The sequence below is a fragment of the Gallinula chloropus genome (genome assembly GCF_964237585.1).
Source record: "Gallinula chloropus genome assembly, chromosome: 2".
In the NCBI taxonomy this organism is placed as follows: Eukaryota; Metazoa; Chordata; class Aves; order Gruiformes; family Rallidae; genus Gallinula; species Gallinula chloropus.
The window spans coordinates 77336749-77360198 of record NC_140086.1 but is presented as its reverse complement, the minus strand read 5'-3'; the positions used below and the strand labels follow the sequence as shown (position 1 = coordinate 77360198).

Here is a 23450-nt window from a genome sequence, read left to right as displayed (position 1 = left end):
GATCAAAACGTAGTAGGGTAGATCAGGTGCATGAAGACGATGCACTTTTATAAATCCTGTTTCCTAACAGAAACAGATTAAAAACCGATTACGTTTTAAGCACTTTCTTACATTTCTTATAAATGCACCACTAGAGACAAAAACCACAAAAAAGAAAGTGCTTAATTGTACAAAAAAAAATTAATACCCATTTTTCTTGAAATTTAATAGGTTATGTTCTGCACAAGAAACTTAAAAATACTGAGAAAGAAATAACTTGAAAATTAGGACTTGTTTTTTGAAGTGGTAAGCTGTAAATGATTGCCATTTGGGTCCTGCACTCCAGCACGAGGCTGGCAAAAGTTCTGAACCAATTAGCTAAGCAAATCAAAAGGTGAAGTTCAAGTAGTCACCAGTTCCAACACAGCCTGAGAACCTTTAGTAATAAGATCTTTGCTCCTATTTGGGCCACTTGCTGCGACGCAGTTTAAGGCAGCTAAAGCTTTATGATTACCTAAGGAGAAAATACTCTTGAAAGGTGGACAGGTCAGCTCCACTCACACAATGAAGGGCTCTCTAACAGAACTAAGATCCCTCTATGACCTTTCACCGCTCAAAGTGCTTCAGGTGTATTAATACAGAGCATCAAATGTACATGCCATGTCTGCTGTGCAGACTGGTATACCAGAAACATCAAAGATGGCCCAAGACCCTTCCCTTACTGGATGCCCTGCTCTGAGCACACCCAGTTACATCAGGTTGCTCAGAACCTTATCCACTAGAGTTTTGAGTGTCTCAAAATATGAGGCTCTTGTTGGCAACCTGTTTCAGTGTCTAACCACCTTGAAGGCCAGAAAGTTAAATACTTAAATACACAGTAGCACATATAGGAGCTAATATATGAAATTTTCTTTCGAAACACAGGAATTTGAGAAACGTCCTTACCACTGATAGGATAAACCTCCTGAGATGTCTATAAATGGGCAAGTGAATCATTTCCTGCACTGGATTAAAGTCTGGATCATTCAAATTCCTGAGAAACCATAAGACACCAGGTCTCAATACCTGAAATAGGAAATGGAAAACAACCGTGAAGAGAAAGTTTTCTTTGTATTCTTTGTTTTTCATTTTGGGTAACACTGCTGCAGCAAGTTAATTTTAAACATAAGAGGGAATAGAGGTATTTCTTGAAGAAGGTTCAACAAAATGGTACAGAAAGAAAGAACTGAAATGTATTTATATTAATTTAAAAGCAACACCCATGTTTAAGGGCTCTCTGGAACCTAAAAATCTCTCAGTAAAATAAATTGTAAAACATCATTATCCACTGCAGTAAGTACTAATGTGGACCCTTTTTACATGTAAGTCTGAAATCCAATATATACACAGAAAATACAGTAGCAGCAATACCCACAAGTGAAAGATTTAACTGACAGGTCAACATGCAAGCTTCTCTAACTATGTTACGTAGCTATCTTGTTCTTATAGACTTACCTCTCTCAGTAAAAGAATGAAGGATGCAAAATAAAAGACGTAAACCATTCCAACTAACCAGTGCAGAAACATTGTTGTACCTGGGGCAGACTGAAAGCTCAATTCTCTATCTTTCAAAGTGGCATCAAACATTTCCTAGAAGGTAAGTAGGAAACAAATACGTATTAACTTTGTCAAACCTTCATGGTTACTCATTTTGTTTACCCTAGTTCATATATACTACTATTAGGCATTTAATTTAAATGTCTGCCTTGTGCTAACACAAATAATTATAGCATTTAATTACAAAACACAGAGTAAGTTACAATAAGAACAGTAAATAAAGATAAATTTCTAATCCATTCCTTCTGACAGAAACTACAAAGTAGTCAATTCATATACTGTATAAGTTATTAATCAGTTCAAGTGGCACTTTGATGAAGTAAATACTTCATTAAGTAAAACTATTTCTCCTGAGGCTAGAAGAAATTAATTTCCTCCATTTGAAATGACTCAATTTTTTTTCAGGACAGAAAAAAATTCCAAGCAAACACAGCATGCATCTTGGTTAAAACAGAGATTGGACAACTATTAAAATACGAAGCCATTACCATTTCACATAAAGTTCTTGTTGTAGCTATCTTAAGTACACAAGTTTCCCTATATGTAAGCTCATTATCACAGTGGTCTTCTAAATGCAGTAAAAATAATCTTATTATTTCAATAATAGCATGTTAATGTGTATTTATTAATATGAAGGAAAAGAAAATCAGCATTAAACAGTACCTTAACCCCCCTTACCTCTGGAAACACTATTTTATAAAAACAGAAGGGTGCCTCATCAGCATCTCTCGTCTCATCAGAACTTTTTTTCCTTTAAATAGGAACACCATTAAAAAACATATTATCCCATTTATTTCTATTCTTACCAAAGAGCATATATCCAACCACCAGCCACAGATAAGAGGAAACACACCAATTTCAACCACCACTAATAAGGAAACCTTTAGGAAAAAAGAAAAAAAGAACATCTCACTAGTTTAACAAACTTCTAAGGAAATGATAATGCAAATGTAAATTCAGAAGGTTTTTTTTGCCACACACAGAGAAATAGAATTACCTTGACAACAATATAGCAAACTCCTAACAAACGTCGTGACCGCTGGAACTTAACAAGTGCTGCCAACCCCTGAATAGTTTCGTCAAGAAAATAATACTGAAAAGTACTTTATAACACAGTTTAATATGAAACATGATTTAGCAACAGGGCATTTTTTTAAAAAAAAAAGTGAAATTGGAAGTATGTATTTTAACAGGGATGCATTTTCAAAATGGGCTGTGACTCTGGAAGTCAATCTGATGAGCTGCATAACTTCCCAAGCATGCATCTAAAAATGAATAAACAAGAATAGTACCATCCTTCTCAAATTAAGCATCCAAAAGTTCAAGAAATAAACAGTTGCCTTGAAAACATCTGCCACTAGTAAGTAAGTTTCAAAACTGAAGGCCTACCTCAAATGGTAGCTTTCCTTTTTCATGCAGTCTGAAACAAATTTAACCTTTTCCAATAAAAGCTAGATGTGTATTACAGTTTGAGGGTTTGTTTTATTTTCTTTTAGGAGTCAAAAAAGACAAGCCAGTCAACTGCTTTACCACATGTGCTCTGCACATTGACACAGTGCAGTCTAAAGTTGTGTACTCTTGAACAGAGAAACTGCTAACAAACATTTATTCTCTCAAACAGAAGCTGCTGCAGTCCCTTCAAAACACATGCAGCTAGAATGCAGACTTTTTACTTGTGACCAAATCCTTCCAGCTTTCCAACCTCCACTTAAATTTCTCTGTAATTATGAGCATTATCACCTATAAGAAATCCTTGCTGTGAACTCTCAGTGGTTCAGAGACAAACAGAAACAGAAATCTACATTCTAAAGGTCTGATGGGATCAAAAAGATGTGAATAAACTTCCAGTCATACCCTACGCATTTTCATGACCCCATTTCTCTTTCTGCTCTTATTACACAGCCCATGATAACAGTGTAAGGATGGTGAGGAAAAACAATGGTTCTACACATCTCCTCAGACAGACCATCAAAGTTTAGTTGGAGGCCTTCAAAGAAGGATGAAAGTCCCTGATTTTGTGGTGCTAAACATGTACAAGTGTTTTGAAGAATTAACTCAGTCATGCTGGCAACTTTTGCAAGTCCAAGTGAACAGAAGAGACCTTTTCTTCTAATTTCACCAAAAAAGCAGTGCAAAATGATATGTTACACCATGTGTATCTTCTCAAAATAGTGAGAAAAGCAATTTACACGTAAAATCTGAACTGGGTAACTACTGACAAAAGGATACATGACAAACAATTAGAGTCACTGCTAGCAGAACGTATCCCACTATAGTTGTAATCAGGCCTTCAAAGTGAGATGCTTGAACCTGGAGGAGAAAGAAAAAAAGCAACCCATCACCAAACAAAAGTTCATGTCTTCCAAGAGATTACATGGTTGTTTTATGTAATTAAGATAAACTCCAAATCTCAACTCTTCAAGAAGAGTCACAAGTTTCCTTAGTTTTCACGTATTTTAATCATCTACTACTTTTTGGTATCTCCATCAAGAGTAGAACATCTTTACATTTACTGGAAAAGTGTAACAACTACTTTCTTCAACACAAACCAACCTCCAGATAGGAAACAAAAATTGGCATCTTGTACTACCTCACTGTCTCCCAGCTTTCACCACCTATTATCATCAATTATGAAAATTACTCAGTACACACACACAAAAACCCCACAAGGAGTAAGAGGCTATTAAAATTCAAAATAAATACATCATTAGGCATGCAAATAATTAATGAAGTGGGAAAGAATAAGAGAATATTTTTACTTAAAAAAAAGTTTGAGGAGAAAAACAAGAGGCACTCCAGATACTTTTGCCATAACAAATAAAAGCAGGAGGATGCTACAAAATTACTGTGATTAATTATCAGCAGCTTTTACATTTTAAAATTCTAAAACTGTACTTACATATTCCTCAAAGCCCAGGCCAACAATGGAGAAGTGACCAATGTGGTATGGACAAAATGCTGCATAATGTAAGCAGAAAGGGTAAAAAAAGGTCATGACAGGATGTGTATTGTAACATGGTAATTATTCTACTTCTCATTAACTTGGTGAATAGTACCAAAAAATTGAAAAGTGTTATGTTTCTAGAATTCTTACAATCACTGAAAGCCAGATCAGAATTGACACTGAAAGATGATACATAATGTAAAATTAGTTTCATCTTGCTGTGTTTAAATTAATTCAATTTCTCAGTCTTACATACTAAGGTCTGATAGGCTGCTGTAGGAACCTGCTCCATATATTCACTCCCTCATGCACTAAAAGCCTTAAGTTGGCATTTTACATCTTGGCCACATGGGACTCGCTTCAGCAAGGTTTCAGTTTTAGTGCTTTATTTCTAAGAATACCGTGAAAAATGCAAACCCTGCAGAAATTTGCAAATGGAAGGGAAGATGAGGGGGGAGGAAGACGATGCTCCAGCAAAGGGATGAGGAGAAACTGAGAAGTGCTTTGTTTTGAATTAATGTGTAAAGAGCCATCACCATCAATGAGAACGAACTCTTGCCAATTCTGAGGTCTCAGGAGGAACGAATTAAAAACCACAGCACTTTCCCTGTTTTTGGACACCTGTGTACTTGCAAGAGGATCAACTAGCTGCTTTAGCTCACCCTGTGGTCTTCTAACCAAGCTGTGATGGACCACAGAATTTAATGTTACTTTGCTACAGGAGTAGAGGGGGTCAACAGGAAGTAAAGGGGCTGCAGTAATTGCAAACTTTAGCTTGCCTTCACTGTACCATGACAGACTACTGTAAATACCCTCAAAAGAAAAGGCTGATGATTCCCTCTCCCCCTCATTTCCATATGAACAACACGTAAAAAAAAAAACAACCTAGGAAAAGATTTAGCAGGACTTCTATTACCCCAATCAATCATCAGAAAGTTTTAATTTATATCCCTTTCAGAGAAATCAGCAGTTACTGGGAACAGCAAAAATATAAGAGATAAAGGGAGGACTTAAGCTCTTCCTGCACAGTTAGAACAAGAGAAAGAAAAATGAGATAAAAAACCAGAACAACAACAAAAATCACTCAAATCCTATAGACAGACTCATTACTTAAGTCGTATTATTTTGAGTATTTTATGGGATTATAGTGCACAGCTTTTAACATTTCTAAATTGCTTTAAAAGAGAACTTTTAATCTATCCCTTTTAATAAAAGCATGAAGGAGTACAAGGCTCATCTGAAAGTACTAAAAAGAGCTACAGAAGACATGAATTAAGTTGAACTTAATCAACTTGCCCAAAAGATCATCATATGAATATTTCTGAACCAGTAATTCATATTCCAAAATCTTCTCTGCTATCTTCTACCTAGTGTCGCCTGTGGCATTTGAACTCACCAAGACAGTAATTAAAAATAACTAGAGATTTGGCAGTTGCAAATTAGACAGTATTACTTAGAAAGATACTAAAAATAGGCTTGTGAGACACAAATTAAATTCCCAGACCTCCTGCTTGCTTGGGAAAGTCATTCCTCTTCTCTATGTGTTAGTTTCCCAGCTTTTGAAGTTACTTAAGAGCTACTGAAAACACATCTACATGACATTCTTCTTAAGTATTATTATTACTCATTCATTATTCAATTTAAATAAAGGATTCAGACATTTCAGTTATTATCTTCTACTTATTAAAAATGTCTAAATTAGCTAAAAAACCTAATTAGTTTCTGATAACTACATATTAAAAGACTAGTTATCAGACAGAAATAATTCAAGTATTTTCCAACTCTCATTAGAAGATTTATAGTCTTTTGTGAATTAAACATACATAATCATTCTTTTTATTTTCTTCTGACCTGCTGATTCCTTTCAGTAACTAGACGCTCAAATCACTGGTCCAGTATTGTGAGCTTTACATCAATTACTGCTTTACTAAAAATACTGCAAGTTAAATTCCAGAAGGTTCCTTCTGTAGTTTAACTGTATTCCAAACCACTATTATTTTCCATGCTTTGGTTGCCATCATTAATCTTTCATTCCATTTCCTATTTTAAACCTATTCACTTAAAGGAATTAAAATAACAAATCTAGCCTCAATAAAGACTTATTATTCATATTTCCAGTTCATTTGTAGTTCCATTTTTAGATGTCACAGCTTCACTTATTCTGAGATAAGAGCCTTAAAATTAATCTGCATTATCACTTCACAAAGGAAGATCTTTTTAAAACCTAAGAGCAAATGATACTTACCAAAGACAAGTATGAACAACGTATTTAAAGATACCACCCAAAAGACATGCTCCTGCAAGGAGTACGGGGGAAGGAGGGAGGAAGATGACAAGGCAACAGTACATAAGTATCAGTCATTTAAATGTGTGACTTCATTTCTGCATCTAAGCTTTATTTCAACTGCTTATTATTACTATCAGGACGTGCACATCTCGTTAGAGCCAAGAAATTTGTTCTAATACAAAGAGCAAAACATGCAGGATAAGACTATGAAAGCATCTGTTTGCATTCATGGATATTTATCTATGCAAGAGTATTTATATTTGCTTTAGCATTCTTATTTTGTAAGAATAAGCTTTTATTTTAAAATCAATATAACCAGTTCCACCCTCAAAAACAGTTACATTGAATGTATAGGTAAATCTTATGAGAAAATGTTCACCTGAACTTAACAAGTAGACTTTGTCAAAGGAAAGGTTAACAAAACAGCTCCCACTCTAGAAAAGGGGTTGCCTATTTTTTTAATATTACTTTTAGCTAAGAACTGTAGTTCTTTTAATATTAAAGGTAAATCCCTAGCAACATAAGAAGCTACATCTTATTTTAAATATAAGAGAGTACATTAAAATATTAGACATTTCATTTCAGACATTTGACATTTATCCCCTACAGTGTCTAATAAACAAATCCATACTTTAAAATTATGGGTTTTACATATTAAATAAAGCAAAATACATGCTGCTGGAACAGATCACAAATCTTTTTTCCCTTTAAAATATAAATGACTTATTCTAAAAAGGTAAGTGATCTGGCACATGATAGCAAATGAATGGGTTAAACTTTTGTTGCCACTGACAACAAAATGGACTCAGATCTCTTGAGGTCCCTCCCAACCCCTACAATTCTGTGACTCTTTTCACTGTCCCTCTCCCAGCCCTGAAATCAGAGCTAGGTATCTCCAACATCCAAGTAGGATGGGCAGCAGAGAGACTCCTTCAAAGAAACCATTATAAAGCCCACCAGAACATCTGCATTACATATAACAAGAGTGTGTCAAGGTGATAATCAGTGTATGTTCACCCACAGACAAGTGTTAAAAAGCCACCAGTCTCTTTAGGAGTGCTTTGCTGAATTATCATAAAGATTTTTATAACCAATTTAAATGATGTTTTCCACTACAGAAACTACTGTGAAGATTTAAATTAGATTTAATACTTACATCAATTAAAATAGTATTAAAAAGGGGGAAATTAGAGGAACAAATGAACCCACATCAAGTCAAGAAACATAATTGAAGACTGTAAATTTTAAAATCTAGTCTACACTAAAACTTCACTAGTGATGTTCTGGTGGTATGGGGCAAATCAGAGAAGTCTGAATGAGGACACTATTTTAATCATTACAAAAGCCATGATGTTTATTTTCAATATACCCTTTTTTAAAGCACCTAATTTTTATTTACAATGGAGCATGTGTTCCAAAGTTACCGATATCTTTTAAGAAATTCCACTTTTAAGCCAGACACACCACTCTACTCTGAAACACCTAAAAAGACATTTTGCTTGAACATGACATCATATGAAACTCTCATTAAAGAGTATCTATAATATGATGACAGAGACTTCAAACAGAATTGTAAGATTTTTAGGAAATACAGTTTACTTCAAAAAAAACCAAAAAACCAAAACCCAGTTACAGCTAATTCTTGAAATGCAAGATTTCACTTACTAAAAAAACCAGAGATCCATCAAGTCCAAGCATCTGTGAACACAAAGTTAATTTATTTATTCATCAGAAAAAATCCCCACAAGTAACATGCATCTAAACCAAGTCTCATAGATGTCCCTTTCACACCAATTTTTTTATAGTCAAAAGCATTTTTTACTGCTCAAACAGAACGTGGACATCAATTCTTAAAAGGTAGAAACTAAGTTCTCAGTAAACACAGCAAACTCAGTTGATCATTGATACACACGTTGAATATTTTAATACATATGTACTTACGTATAACAAACCAAATCTAATCAATTTTTAGACTCCGTTTTTACGCTATTTCTCCCCAAAGACTTTGAAAACTCTGACAGAAGATTTTAATGATTGAACTGCTACTCAAAAACATTACTAAAGAACTGACTATTAAATGAGATTTTTTGTTTGTTTCTAAATGCAAACTATGAGTTTCTGTTTTACTGAGAAAAGTTGAAAGTATTTTATCTGAAATTGCATAAAAGCAACTTCTAACAGGATAACATTCCTACACTCTACGTTAAGTTTATAACAGAATTTCTTTAAAGCTAGGGTAGACAGGAAACAAATCCTTCATTACTCTGCACAGCTGTTACAGGAAGCATCCACAGAACAGCCAAAAATAAAGCATCTATTAAAAAATTAATATATTTATATGTATCTATATATGTGTCCTTTCCTGTCACTTCAAGGATTTAATTACTATTTCAATCCAGTCCACGATTACTGTTGTAAAGTACCAGGTTCAAGGCTACTCTGTACCAGGATATTGCACTAAGTTGTGCAATACCAACATTGCACACATTTTACAAAGTAAATCAAGATGTAAAAACTTGAAAATTCAGAAAGCTTGCATGCTGTTTTCACAAGATGACATAGCAGAAAAGGCTGTCCTACTTGGACACTAAATCCCAATCAGAGGTCTACTGCCTATGCCAGCACACAGGATTGGAAATTGTTATGAGAGCTTGCTGAAACTGATTTTTATATTCATGGAGAGGCAACAAAGCATTTTCAACTAGAAGTACAACAACATTTCCCAGCACATAAATTGGGTTTCCTCTTGAGAAACATAGTAGAATGGTTTAGAAACCTGATTATGTATGACCTTTTCCATTAAATACCTTTCAACACAAAATAAGATGTTTTGGCTAGATATAAAACAAAGACCAAGACCTGTCCCTCCTGATGAAAACTGTATTTCTACTACACTGCAGTCAAGAAAACTACATCACAGCCTAGGAATACAGCAACTAGCTTTACAACTGCCTGCCACAGCCACTGCCTGGTGTCACTGGTAAATCACATGAAGCTGCTGTACCTAACTTCAGGTAGGTTTTGTTACACATGGTGAGCTTTAACTCAGACATTGGCTACATCTAAACCAGCTAACACAACACCAGCTCCTGAGCACACACTCGTCTGACAGGAGTGTACATGCACCACACTGCTCTAATTATGGAATTTGTGATTCATACACAACCCAGAAGCAATAGTACATTAAAATGCTCCATCATTCTTTAAAGAAATACATTTGCTTTTTGCAAATACACAAATAAAGAATTACCTTAACTTTCTGTTTCTCTCTTTGCTGTAGTTTAACACTTGCATGAACACAAAAATGAAGCATTAAACAATATATAATGGAACACTTATGGGTTCCTAATCTGACCTTGCTTCCCCAATACAAGCTGCAACTCATTTCAAAACCTGAGTTGAAGACTCCAGAAAAGCCCATGCTAGAACATGTTTTAAGCAGCTACTAATTTCAACTCAAAGAAATGCCTTTGTGAGAGTTAACAAGTAGCATAATAAATTTTGCTTTCAATATAACAACTTTTTTTGGTCACCAAAGCCTCTTACTGACAGTTTTCATGCTAGACAACATCATCCAAATCTATCCCAAATGGATTTTGACATAGCAATACTACAAATCATTTCAAGTATGAGTCTGAATTAATCAATTCAAGAAAACAGTTCTTACTCACTCGTTCCCAAGTAAGCTCTTCTGCTGCTCGATCCCATTCCAAAGCATTCCAGTTCATGTCATCTGAGGAGACAAAGGCCATTTTTACAGCAGACTCACCCAAAACAAGATGCAAACCACTCCATGCTATGTTTTAAATTAACAGAAAGACTGAAGCACATAACATTCAACTCATAACTGAAGATAGCTTTTCAGCAAGCAAATGCCTCAGCACTCAAAAGAAATTCACAAACCTTGCAAAAACAAATAAGTTGAAGTGGCATTTGCAGAGTTTTCTTGAATTATGACAGTTCTGTTTTCAATAGTTTCATTTATATCTAAAAAATAACTAGTACATTATTGTTTCAAGTCACCTGTTACCTTGTGCTCCATTGTTTGCATCTGCTGCATCTTCTACTACAGCATCTTCTTCATCTTCATTATCATCCTCCTCTTCATCTACTTGTTCTTCTTGAATTTCAGGGTTCTCACCTACAACTGCATTCTCAGCAGCTGGATTAGCAGGCTGATCAAGCACAGCATTTTCAACACCTCCATTTACGACAGCCTGAGCCTGCAGAAATAGGAGTCAGTACTCAGTTAAAATGATTATACTTTCTCTGTACTTTTACCCTGCAATAGAAAGAAACAAATAGCATTAAAACATTGGAGGATTTCTGGTGGGTGGGATAGGGGGATGGGTTGAGATAAGCAATTTAGGACTGCTAAACCTCTTAAGAGAGGAAGAAGCATTCAGACTTATTCACAGAATAGCTGAGATTGGAAAAGGCCTCTGGAGTGCTCAGTGATATCTCCAGTTGGCATCTCCAGAGATGGAGACTTCAGAAACTTTCTGCACAGCCTGTTCCAATACAAATCACAGTTACAGTAAAAAAACCCAACACTCCCACAAACTGGGGTTAAGGTTTTTTAGGGGTGTGTGTGTGTATTTGTGGGTTGGTGTTTGACTTTTTCAGTCTAAAGGGAATTTCCTGTATTTTAATTACAGCCTGCTGCCTGTTATCCCTCACTCAATACTACCAAGATGACACTGGCTCTGTCTTCTTTCCATCTTCCCATCATGAATTTATGCATATTGTTAAGATCAACCCCGAGCCTTCTCATCTCAGGCTGAACAGTTCCAGCTCTCTCAGTCTCTCATCATATGCCAGATGTTCCAGTCCTTCAATAATTTTTGCTGGGTCTTCACTGCACTCACTCTAGCATGTCCCATGTCTCTTGTAACTGGGGGAGCCTAGAATTGGATACAGCATTCCTGCGCTCAGTAGAGAGGAACTCTCTTGATCACATAAAAACTGTCATTATACTAGAAAGGTGCTAATTCAAGGACAACCCAAGTCAGTTAACAAGCTAAGGATGTCTATCTCCATCTTTTAAAAGTTGACACTCATTACAAAACAAAGTTTTAGTTGTTTCCCCACGTGCACTATGCTTGTATCATCTCTTCTCCCGCACAAGAGGCTCCTGCAAGCGCTAGAAGGATGCATGTCTGTGTGTGCTGGGGGTTGGGTTCTGATAAGGAATTCACTCACACAACCATGGTTTTTAAAAATTTAACACAAACTACTGAGTAGTTAATTTTTACCTCATTTTGTTGACCGACACCATTGAGTGGCTGTTGCTGATTTTGTTCCAACCACTGTGGTGCTCCTCCATGGACGATCTGTTCACGTAACCAAACAAGGCTGATAAATGCACACAGAGTGCATGTTACCACAAAACAGCCCTGCAAACAGTCAGCCAGTAAGTTCTCCCTGTTAGAGAAAGAAAAAAACAATGTTAGAGACAAATATTTTGCTAGTAAGACTAAACATAGTAATTGTTAACTATCATGAACAGACTCTCTTCATCCAAATAAATACAAATGCCAGTTTATTTGTTGAAGGCTGAATTTATTTATGTGTCTAGGTGAAGAAAGAAGATAAAATCCTTATTTAATTTTAAAAAAACTGTTCAAAGTAGGGTATTTTTATAGGAAGCCTGGATTTGGAAAAGGCTTTATTTCCACCTGGTTTGGTTTGTGAAATTATTACTGTTTAAACATAAACATTCCTGCAAACCAGGGTCTCACTTAAATGACAAAAAGCTTCAAGAGTCCTTCAGGAAATACAGTCTTCCAAGAATAGAAAAGGAAGCACAGTAGTCACTAGGAAAATTATCTGCTACAGTAAAAGGCCTGTTTAAATGACTAGATATGTGATATCTACTCCACCGACACATTCTATTGGCTGAGCTACCCTAACCAAAAGAATGGAACTGCAGAGTTTGCCTTTCACTGCTCTCTACATTTTGGTTGGTCTTTTATCTCAGATACTGCATCTGTACCTTAAAACCCCTCATCTATCAAGTCATACGTAACTAAAGCAGCAGCAAAGCAAAGTTCAGCTATCCAACTGAAACTATGGTTTCATGCAATCCAAGAAGTACTTAAATTAGCTTAAGCAGCCCTCATCCCTAATTCCAGGTAGCCCCCTCCCACTTCTTTCCACACCCTTACGCTAGTGCTTGACCGCAGTACATTCACTCAGGAAGCTCATCAACTGCAACACCTTCCTGAAAATAAGCAAGAAACATGCCACCACCGTGCTCAGCCATCCCCAGAGGGGTATAGGACTGGCTCCCCGTGGAGCTGCACAATGAATACCCATGGGGACAAGAATGTCACAATGAAAAGATGACACAAGATAATACTGAAATTGACTCCGTCAAAAAAAAGCCACGTGAAATCACAGCTTCATATACCATTAAAACCTGACACGTACTTGAAACCTTTATTGTCTCCCTAGCCTGAAAAAGACATGAGAAGAGATGCCCTAAGTTCAGTTGTTTCAGATTTTTCTTGCAAATAAAAAAAAAAATCATTACTTGCTGGGAGATATGGGGAAGATACTCTTATTCATCTCAAGCAAGCATCTCTCTCAATTAGTAAAAATTAAACATAACAGGACCTGATGTTTCAAATCAAATAGCCCAACTGAGATGACACAGTTGAACTGCACAGAACATGAGCTTAAAAATCTGCTTGACTTGCAACTGATTCTACTCAAATTGAGTTTCAGTTCCTCAGGTTCAAGATAATGAAAAAAAGTAAGAAACATTATGAAACTGCTGTATTGGCATTTACGGATCCTTTAAGCAATATTGATTTTATAGTGACAGACAATATTCAGTAGTACAGAATTTCAGCATTAAAATCAAAGTGTCAGCTAGAAGGCCGTCCAATTAAAAAATTAGCAATATTAATATTCTACTAAGCAATATTAATATTCTACTAAGTGGCATGTGACTTAATTAAAAAGAAAATTCCTACAGTTTAAGTGTAATTTTGCAGCATAAGCTTTCCTGACATCAAATACAAATCTTCATTAACCAGGGCCCATTTTGTGAAGTCAGTTTTCTGCCTCCAATGTTCCTGAACACACAAACTTCAAAGCAAAATGAGTTCTACTGTAATACTGTTGGCCAAAACATCCTGTTATGCAAAGGGTAACGGGCAGCTGCTTCACGTAAGATGATGGAGGGTAACAAGAATAACTGGAAGAAAGGGACACCAAGTTCCAAAGCAATCATTTTCATTTGCATCAAACTACTGAAGTACTTACGTTGACAGAATATCTAATGGCAGTGTCAGTAGTGAGCTCACAGAGCCAGTAAACAAGCACTTGTAGATACGACCTGCATGAAGACACAGAAACATTTTGGTTACTGCTTCACTTGGAAAGGACCATAAGTACCCTCTTGTCACCTGGCATCCTAAATTCATGACAAGAAAAAAAAATGTCAACTTTCAGTGAACTAACAGAACTCAAGACAATATACAACTACATGGAACAAAGCTGCATTTATTTTACCTGAACTTTTCTGATAAAGTATACATTAAAAGTGCAAGAACTGACATACTAAGTTAGACCCAAGATTAATCTAGACCTGTCTCCAGCACTGGTCACACCAACAAATGCCTATAGCAGAGATTATAAAAACAGGTTAAGGATACCTGCAGCAACAATTCCTTGTTACAGTCTCACATGCTTCACACAAAGCAGCTCAGTTCCTGTGCCATTATTTCTCAGTGCTAACTTTATCCCTGATGGATTTTTTTCCTCCATTGATTTGTTCAATCGTATTTTGAGCCTGTATAAACTTTTGTTATTATGATACCTTGTAGCAAGGTGTCTCACCATTTTGTTACCTGGTTTAAATAATTATTTTATGGATTAATACTTGATGCTAGTTAATGTTAGGGTTTTTTTAACCACAATTGTTCAGTCATGCAATCTTAAAAGTAGGTTATCCGTGTACATTGTCTGGTTCAGATGCATAAGAGCATGACACAGATGTTCAGAACAGCACAAGGAAAGAATTAAGGCACCCACACACTGACCTAGAATAAATAGCTCAGATACTATATCTTGGTTAAACCTATTTAGAACTTATAGCAAGTTTGTTTATACATCTTCTCATGAGCCAATCCACCAGAAACACCCAAGAGGTCTACTGCTTAAACTCGCCTTTTACATAGAAGGCATAATACATCCCTAGTGCACACTGCCCCTCCTGCTGAACTTCTGACACTGGTCAGAGAAGTAACAAAATAATAACACAAAACTAAAAGGGCTAGAGGAAGTTAGAGCATAAGAGACAATGGCTGTAGCTGATCTAATGTACTAATCAGTAATCTAATCAGTACTGCTCACACATTTTATACTGAGCAGCCACTGAATCAAATTTAGCAAGGTGATACTGATCCTCTGCCAGTGTGTCTCAACAGTTTGCCTCTGCCTACCACCTAGCTATATGGTGAGGACACTTCAAAGAGGCAAAATACCGCTGTGAACTCTGCCAGACTGAAGGGTCAAAGAACATGAGCCTTCTATTTCCCAATTAGGCTACACTGGTAGGAAACCCAGGTAACAAGACTAATTGTGAGACTTTATGGAATAGGAAGGAAAATTTTATTACACAAAATCTTTAAGCAAGCTCTTTTTTTCTTGCAGTTTTCACTAGTTCACTCTCATACAAGCACTAAGACACGTAAACCCAAGTGATCTGGACAGGATCACTTATAGATAATACTGAAGACAAAAGACACCAGCAAGTAAAAGCTCATCATTCTGAGACTCTTCTTGGCTGTCATTTAGGAACTGATTTTAGGCTGGCGTTTCATACCTTTCATTACTGGATACTGTATGGGATCCTGGCCTCATTGCTTTGTTTCACACCTCTTGAGTCGGAGGCAAAATTCACAGTTCTCCTGTTTTCCTTACTTTTCTATCTTACAACTTGTACTCCTGCTCTTCATCTTAACACCTTTAGTCTGTTCTTACTGATTTGAATGAAATCACATATACAGTTCTCTTTGGCAAGCAGCAAATATACCCCTTTTATTCCTTCTTAGGCTGGTTCCTCTGGTGACCTTGTGCTCACATACATGATTCCATTCAAACTTTACTCATGCCAATTTCAATAGTTCTGTGTGAGACCTCTACAGTTTTAACCACCACACAATCATATAAACACATAACACAACCATTCTCTTGAGCTACATTGTTTGGGTTTTTTTGGGGGTTTATTAATGGCATCTCAATCCCTCCAGAAAAATACATTCATATGCCATATTGGCATGTGAACAGTGATTTCTAAAATTTGATACAAAGGCAGTATTTTAGGCAACCCAAGTCCCACTCCAGCATTTCTTACTGCTTTATGGTACATATTCACTTTACGCAGTGCGCACACCTCTTTCTAGCCCTGCATACTGTACAAGTACCTTGGTTACTTCATTCTAGGAACCACATAGCTAAATCACAGATAATACAACAATTTTGGATTACACTGGCCCAATTAATACTACTTCTCTGAAGAGATTACAGCAAATTATAAACTGGCTTTTCTCATCCACTAATGTAAATATGCTTTATGCTAACAGAATAGCAACAGCATAACAGCACCTGCTGGCATTAGGCTGAGGGTATACAGAGAGATGAGTTCCTTTTACTCAACTACATGATGGCAATGCAAGGAAGAAAAAAAAAAAAGTGCAGTTACCAAAAAAGAAAGTAATTTTATCCCACAATTGGATAACTGCAGCAGTAGCACAATTATCTGGAGGACAGATTTGTTCAACTATACATGTCCTTTGGTATGTCTGACAAGTGTTTATGCTGCACCTTCTTCTTCCAAATACAAAGAGTAGACTTCTCCATGAAGCCAGCCACACACAATTACGTGAGTCACATGACAGAAATGGGGAAGGCAAAAGGATTACAGTAAAAAGTATTTAAATATTTCAGAAAATTAAAAATTACATTAAAGACATTTAATGTAAGAAGGTAAAACTGTTACAAAATCACATCCATGAAACAGATCCTGACAAATTTTGAAAGTATATGATTTTTCGAGGTTTGTTGGCCTGAATAACTTTATTACATTGGACATCTTTCTGTGCATTCACAGTACGTTAATTCTTAAAGGAATCCATAAACAGGGGACAGGTGCAACGTTAGAAACAGAAATTAAATTTAAAAAGTCACTCATAAATCAAAATCATAAGTCAGTTATTTTGCCTTAATAAATAAGGATTAAAAAAGTGACATTTGTGAAAGAAGTGTTACCATACAGTTGTAGGTGGTGACTTCTGGGAACATTTCACTATTATTGAAGAGAAGCACCAGGTTTTCAGACACTTAGAAATATAACTACCCTAATAAATACTGAATAGGATTTTGTTATCCTTTAAAAGTTTCAGTAGTAGAAGCATACAACATTTGCATTTTGAAAGACAACAGTAGAAAACCAAGGGTTGTCCAAAAGCTCAAGGAAGAAATTTCAAATATTGTTTTAGTTTCAGCACAGAGCAGTTTTTAAACCTTGTTTACTTCATGCCCAGAAAAAAAATTTTTCTTTTGCACAGGAAGGACAGGCTGAGGAAACAGGGTCACACTTTTATGGCTGATGCCAGTATTGTGCTATTCTCAAACTAAGTCAGTGCCAGCTACAAATAAAAGCACAAAACATATTGAGAAACTGTCTAGGGAAATGCATTTACTGGCTCCCTCCTCTTTTGCTCAAGGGGTACATTACTGTTTGTAAAGACATGGTTCCAATCACTTCCTTGACTGTACCCTATATCCCTTTTGCCTTTTTTTAATCTTCTCTGTATTTTTAGCTTGTTGAAACATCACTAGTTCTCTTTCCATTCGCATTTAAAAAGTGAATTTCAAACTGGATACTACAATGTTTAAAATGTGTCTTTCTCTCAAATTCTTTACTACTTATAGTAGTAGAGTTTTACTTACCAATGTCTATATGACTATAAAGGAATTTCACTTTTCATACCAAAAAACACATTGCACTTTCATTTATAGAAGGTTAGAAAAACCAAGACAATTCTAATCTATTATTAACATATGCTATCAAATAAAACCTTCCATGTAGATTTTAAAGACAATAATTCAAAAGAGGCATTTTATCAGAGTAAGACATTTAAGAGCCCTTTTATGCATTTTCTCCTACCTCTGTAACACCCTCCCACATTATACTATTAGCTTGAGTCAAATACCTCAAACTCCTGAGCAAAAATAAGTGAAATAACGTCTTTGAACTGATCACTTATTTTAAATAAACCAACAACGGCTTCACAAAGCTTCACTGCAGAAGTGGCATATTTTCCTGCCTGTAAGAGTATTACAGCATAAAAAATTAATACTTACATGCAGTAAGAGGTACTACTCCCAACCATGCAAAGGCCACAAGTGTATAATGAAACCAGTATCGTATTGCTGTGCCAATACTCGTAACCAGTCCAGCAAAGATGTCTTGGATTGGAAGCCGCGAAGGCATATCTGGAGAATAAACTGTGTAGAAAAGGCACTTATGAAACAGTTCCTCCTTTAAAGAAGCAGTTATGCAGAAGTCCTTCCAACTACAAAATATTTGTATTTGGCAAAAGCTTAGGAGAAGAATAAGCATACTTTAGAGATTCCCAAGAGATGACCCCAAATAAATAACAAAAAACCCCTTTCATCACATACTTGGTACATTGTGCACTGAGTGGAATGCAAAAATTAATAACTCCATGACAGTTTTTGACTTGGGTAAGTTTTCTTAATAGTTTTTTTTTTTTTTTTATTAGCTGTAAACTCTGCTTATCTCAAAATAAGCTCAAGCCTGCAAGGAAAAGCAGATTCTAAATTCAGTAGCCCTCCCACTCAGCATTACGTCAAAAATATCCCTGTTACTTAAAAGCCTTGTTCAAAGAAAGAACAAGGAACAAAAGCAATTAGCAATTCTGCATAATGTCAATTTGTTTGTGGTAGATAATTTAGATTTCTCTTGCTATCTAACACCACAGACAGACACACAAATTAAAAGCAAGAAGATGAAGGCACCACACAGACAATAAAACTGAAGGGAACTGATCAAATATCTACAAACACTGAAATTTACACAGAATAATTTTTACATTCAGCAGGTATCCATTTCAATACCATGTGAGATTTCCTCTAAGGTCACTCCCATTACAGAACATAGTGCAAATCTCTCAGCCTGTATATACGTTTTCAGAATAGTAAATTTTCTTGACTTTCACATTTAATTATGGGACTATTTTTAAAAACATCATATTTTTAACTACACAAGGGAACTAGTTTTTTATTAGAACTACTAGACAAAAGTTTCTCTTCCCTCCCACAAACAATCCTTCAACTTAAAAAATCTGAGAAACACAGCTTTGTGAAATCTACCTGCACACCCTCTCCCCCTTTTCTCTAACGAACATCCCCTGCTATCTTTATGTACACTCCTAATCATCCTTTTTTTATTCTCAGAGGACTTGTCTCAAGGAGGAAAAAACTCTTGTCTTTTGGGGGGTAATTCCCTAAGTTTCTGTATTGAGAACTCAAGAACATAGAAAAGCAGTATCAAACATGCAAAAGTAGTCAAAGAAAGCAGAGAGCTTGGTGCACTTCAACAAGCAGCTGCTTGTATTTGACACAAAGTAACAGCAAAGCAGTAACCATAAGACAAAAGTAACCGGTTTTAAATGTCAAAGGTCCTTAGTTGATAGGAAACTGGCACAGAACTGGTGTTTATTTTTTTAAAAAGGTCTAAAAATACAACACTGAGGAAGGGCAGCTGCAAGAACATAGAAGTCCAAATTGAAAGTAGGGCACAAAGTTATTTTGACATGCTCTACCAATTTACAATTTTCTTATTACAGAAACAGATCTAGTATACAATTTGGTAGCACCACAGAACGCCAACTGAAGAATTATCAGTTGGCTCTTAGCTCACACTGAATGAACATTCTGGAAAATTATCTGCAGAAACCAGCAGACCTTTGTTAGGGGTTCTTAAAAGCACACCGACCTAGAGTGGATTTGTTACACATTTATGGTAGCAGTTGAACAACACTGAATTCAGCAGGTATTTGCATGGGTTTGTTTTTTTTTTTTCCCTTTTCTAAAAATATATTTTGATCAACACTTTGCAACTGCAGAAGAGGCTACAAGGAAAACATTAACCATGCATTAATGATTTGCTGGGGGGGGGAGGGTTAAAGTTGAAAAGAAAAAGCATCTTTCAGGAACTATTGGATACTCAAATACAGAACTGTAAAAACGGATGCCCATCTCAGTGAAGCTGCGGTGGTTATAGTGTTAGCACCTCTACATACTCAGTTTGTTAAAGGCTTTATAAAGAGCATTCAAATAAAAACACTTCCCAAATTTCAACAATTTGGTGCAATTTTGGTGATTTTTGATGATTTAGAAGCTGGGGTGGGAGGGAGGTGGGGCAGGGAGACTGCTGTTTTTCCTCCGCGTTGCCACGCCGCAGAATAGATTCAGCTTCTACCTCTGGCAGCTTTACACCACGATAAGAAAAAGCTGTTCTGTGTCTTACAAGATTTGGGTGGGTGAAATGCAACAATTCCCAGCACGACAGGAATCCCTGGTGAGCGAGCACAGCGCAGCAGTGAAGCGCGCAGCCAGCGCCTTCCACAGCCTATCCCCACACTCGCCTCCGCCATCTACCACCGTTTTCTCCCCATGTTCCACCCCCTTTTATCCACTCCCCACCACCACTGTGAAGCGGGACACTGACCCCTGTCACTGCAGCATGCCTCCTCTTCATTCCTTTCACACACTTGACCTCCTCATCCTTCCTCCATCCCTTACTTCCAACCACAGTAACCTTTCCTAAATCAGCCTGAGGAAACAATTTCCTACATCACTCACCACAGACCCTCCAAATTAAAAAACAACAACAAAAAAAAAAATCACTCCACTGCAGTCCAATTAAAGCAATATTTTTCTTTATCTCAGCATGAAATTCAAACAGACTTTGGCTGAGCATAAGTAGGCTTTCATAGTTCTAGTTCAGCTTCTCTGAGTTTTCCAGGTCATGTGAAAACCAGAAAGGTTTTTAGGTACTTGTATCACACGTGCAGTGTAAGTGCTACTTGTGAATATTAGATTTTTGGTTGCTTGGTTTTTGTTTGCTTTGTTTGGCTGGTTGTTTACCAGGGGTGGGTTTCTGTTCCACACACACCACCCCCACCCCAGGTAAGCCTAATTTTTTCAGGAATAAAAATGAATTTTGCTTCTCTGAAGCAGAAAGCTCAGGACAAAAAAAAAAACCAAAACACCACCAATCTGCTATCACATTGGCACAAAAAAGGGAGGAAAAACACAAAGATGTCTTTAGTAATTTTCATTCTCTTAGATAAATAAGGAAGAAAGAAGACAATAACAGGTTTCAGGGAAACAGTATGTCAACAGGTATCAGCTGTCAAAAATACCCAGAACAGGAAAGTGGGAAAAAAAATGTTCCAAATGCTACAGCTTCCCAAAGTGATACCTTTAAGTTTATTACTGGAAGCTTTCTCATCATTCTCATTTCCTCAGAGGTGATTCAGTACAAACTTCACACAACTGCACTTTGACAAACACAATAGGGACAATCTGCTGCAGCTGAATGCTCTCATTTCCACCAAACTTAAAAAGAAATAAAGAAAACTTACACTTTCAACTTAACCTCCCTAGCCTTTTCAAAGTACCAAAACTTAACCCGAATGAAAACTACCCTGCCCACACAATTTCCCTTGCAAGGAGATAGGATACTCAGTCATGACATGGGCAGTACAGAAAGGAGCTCTCACTAGACTAGCATCTGAGCAGTAATAGGGGCTTTTTGAATACCTGTATGCTGCGTTACAGTGATGTACTATGTACTGATAATTATAAACACTAGAAAATCTGGATAGTTTCAGACTTCCCTTTTGTTGCTCATATTAAAAAAGAGAGGAAAAAGCAGGAGCAACAACAAGAGCACGGGCCCTCTCTCTAGTTACAAACATCAGTGACACAAGAAGAAAAAGCGACCATGTGACAGGCTCTCCCAAATCCCCAAATTCTCTTGCTCCTCTTTCCAGTCCCACACTGGCTGTAGACTCCCTGTACAAGCCCACCTCCACAACAAATCATGACCAACATATAACCAGTCCCAAAGCAAAGGCCTGAGACTCTGCCTGTCTCCTAAGGGCTTGCTTACTCCCAATGAACATGAACAGGTTGTGCAGGTTTAAGGGTGTTTCTCTCCCCTGTTAAAGCTCATTCCACCACAAGGCAAAACCCAGATAGTTTCTGAAGCATTCAAACATTTGCAGAGAAGACAGATATATGATAAATATGGAACTATAATATAAATAATATAAAATAGTTAGCCATAGTTTTCATGTTACTGGCCAGTAGCATTTGGAAAATGCAAATCTTTCCTCTTCAAGGAAATAAAAGATTCTAAATATATCTTCCCAGTTTATGTCACACCTACAGATTTCATGCTCACCACAAGTCCCTTCCTATAATCCAAGTGCATAATCTTCACAGAGGGAAGCAGAAAGACACTAGAGAAGCAACACCCTCCTGTGATATGCTGCAACAAAACCCTACCACTATTTAGGACAGGATGTAAGCTTTGAATTAGCAATTTTGCATGCATAAATCAAAAGCTTGTTACAGATTATAAGAAGTTATAAACTAAAGAACGTTCTACCCACTTGGCTTCCTTAAATTTTGCAATCTTTGTTTTAACCAAGTTCTTGACACAGCATCAATCACCTACCAGCAATGCAGCTGCTTAAGGAAGCAGAGTGATCGACCCACCCCCATCTCCAGCCAAAGATCAGGCTACGCCCATATTTTTATTTTACAAACTATTTATGCTCACATTCTCTTCTACAGAAAAGAGAAGTCTTGAGAACTATGTTCTCATGAGAAATATAGCCTCACCTCGTTTCATACACCAGTGCTTATGACAGTGTGACATCAAGAAAAATGCATACTAGCACATGACAAAGCCCATGTATGGGGAAGAAAAGAATATACAGCTGCTCTTTAAAAACACAGAAAGAAAATGTGTGAGTCAAACAAGCATCTTTATACAACTCAGAGTCCAAAGTTATTTTTTTAAATATTTGTGCAATTCATAACTTTAAGAACTCCTTGAAAACGAATGAATTTTAAACCATATAAAATTTAGCTTCAAAGTGTGAGTTTGAAAAATCAAGACATTTGCCTTCATGACTAAACATTTTTAGAGAATTATGGTATTTTTCAAAAGAACAATCAGTTCCTTTGAACTCCTGGCAAAGTGCAAGTTGAACCTTCCAGTCTTTCCATCCTTCCAAACAGTAGCTAACCTAGTAGTTCAGGTGGTAAACAAGTCACAAGATGTTACAGAATTTAAAGATAGTAAAGGGCTTAAAGAATATATGCTCTAGGGATATTTTATGAATACTACATACAGAAAAAGTTACACCAGCAAAGGTCTATTCTTGACACAATGACAGCAACAGCCTTAACAAGCAAACCAAGCTAAACTAAAAGAGGAGTTGCTGGTATTACTGCACTATTATTCTCAACTCAGTGCCTCTCTGTTGGAGCACAGACACTAATTATGCACATGCATCTCTTCTA

The 23450-nt window shown here is 36.5% G+C and overlaps 1 protein-coding gene across 1 annotated transcript in view; it reads right to left on the bottom strand.

Annotated features, from left to right (window-relative positions):
* Nucleotides 1-23450, bottom strand: part of MARCHF6 (membrane associated ring-CH-type finger 6) — a gene marked incomplete at its 5' end in the record, with an annotated part of 48907 nt that overhangs the window by 16398 nt on the left and 9059 nt on the right. The window contains 13 exons of the mRNA XM_084279924.1: nt 925-1044; nt 1474-1608; nt 2382-2456; nt 2573-2641; nt 3805-3885; nt 4475-4533; nt 6765-6816; nt 8472-8504; nt 10478-10539; nt 10837-11029; nt 12062-12230; nt 14079-14151; nt 18186-18329. Coding sequence (XP_084136050.1) covers nt 925-1044; nt 1474-1608; nt 2382-2456; nt 2573-2641; nt 3805-3885; nt 4475-4533; nt 6765-6816; nt 8472-8504; nt 10478-10539; nt 10837-11029; nt 12062-12230; nt 14079-14151; nt 18186-18329 — 1265 coding nt within the window. The remainder of the gene's footprint in view (nt 1-924; nt 1045-1473; nt 1609-2381; nt 2457-2572; nt 2642-3804; nt 3886-4474; nt 4534-6764; nt 6817-8471; nt 8505-10477; nt 10540-10836; nt 11030-12061; nt 12231-14078; nt 14152-18185; nt 18330-23450) is intronic.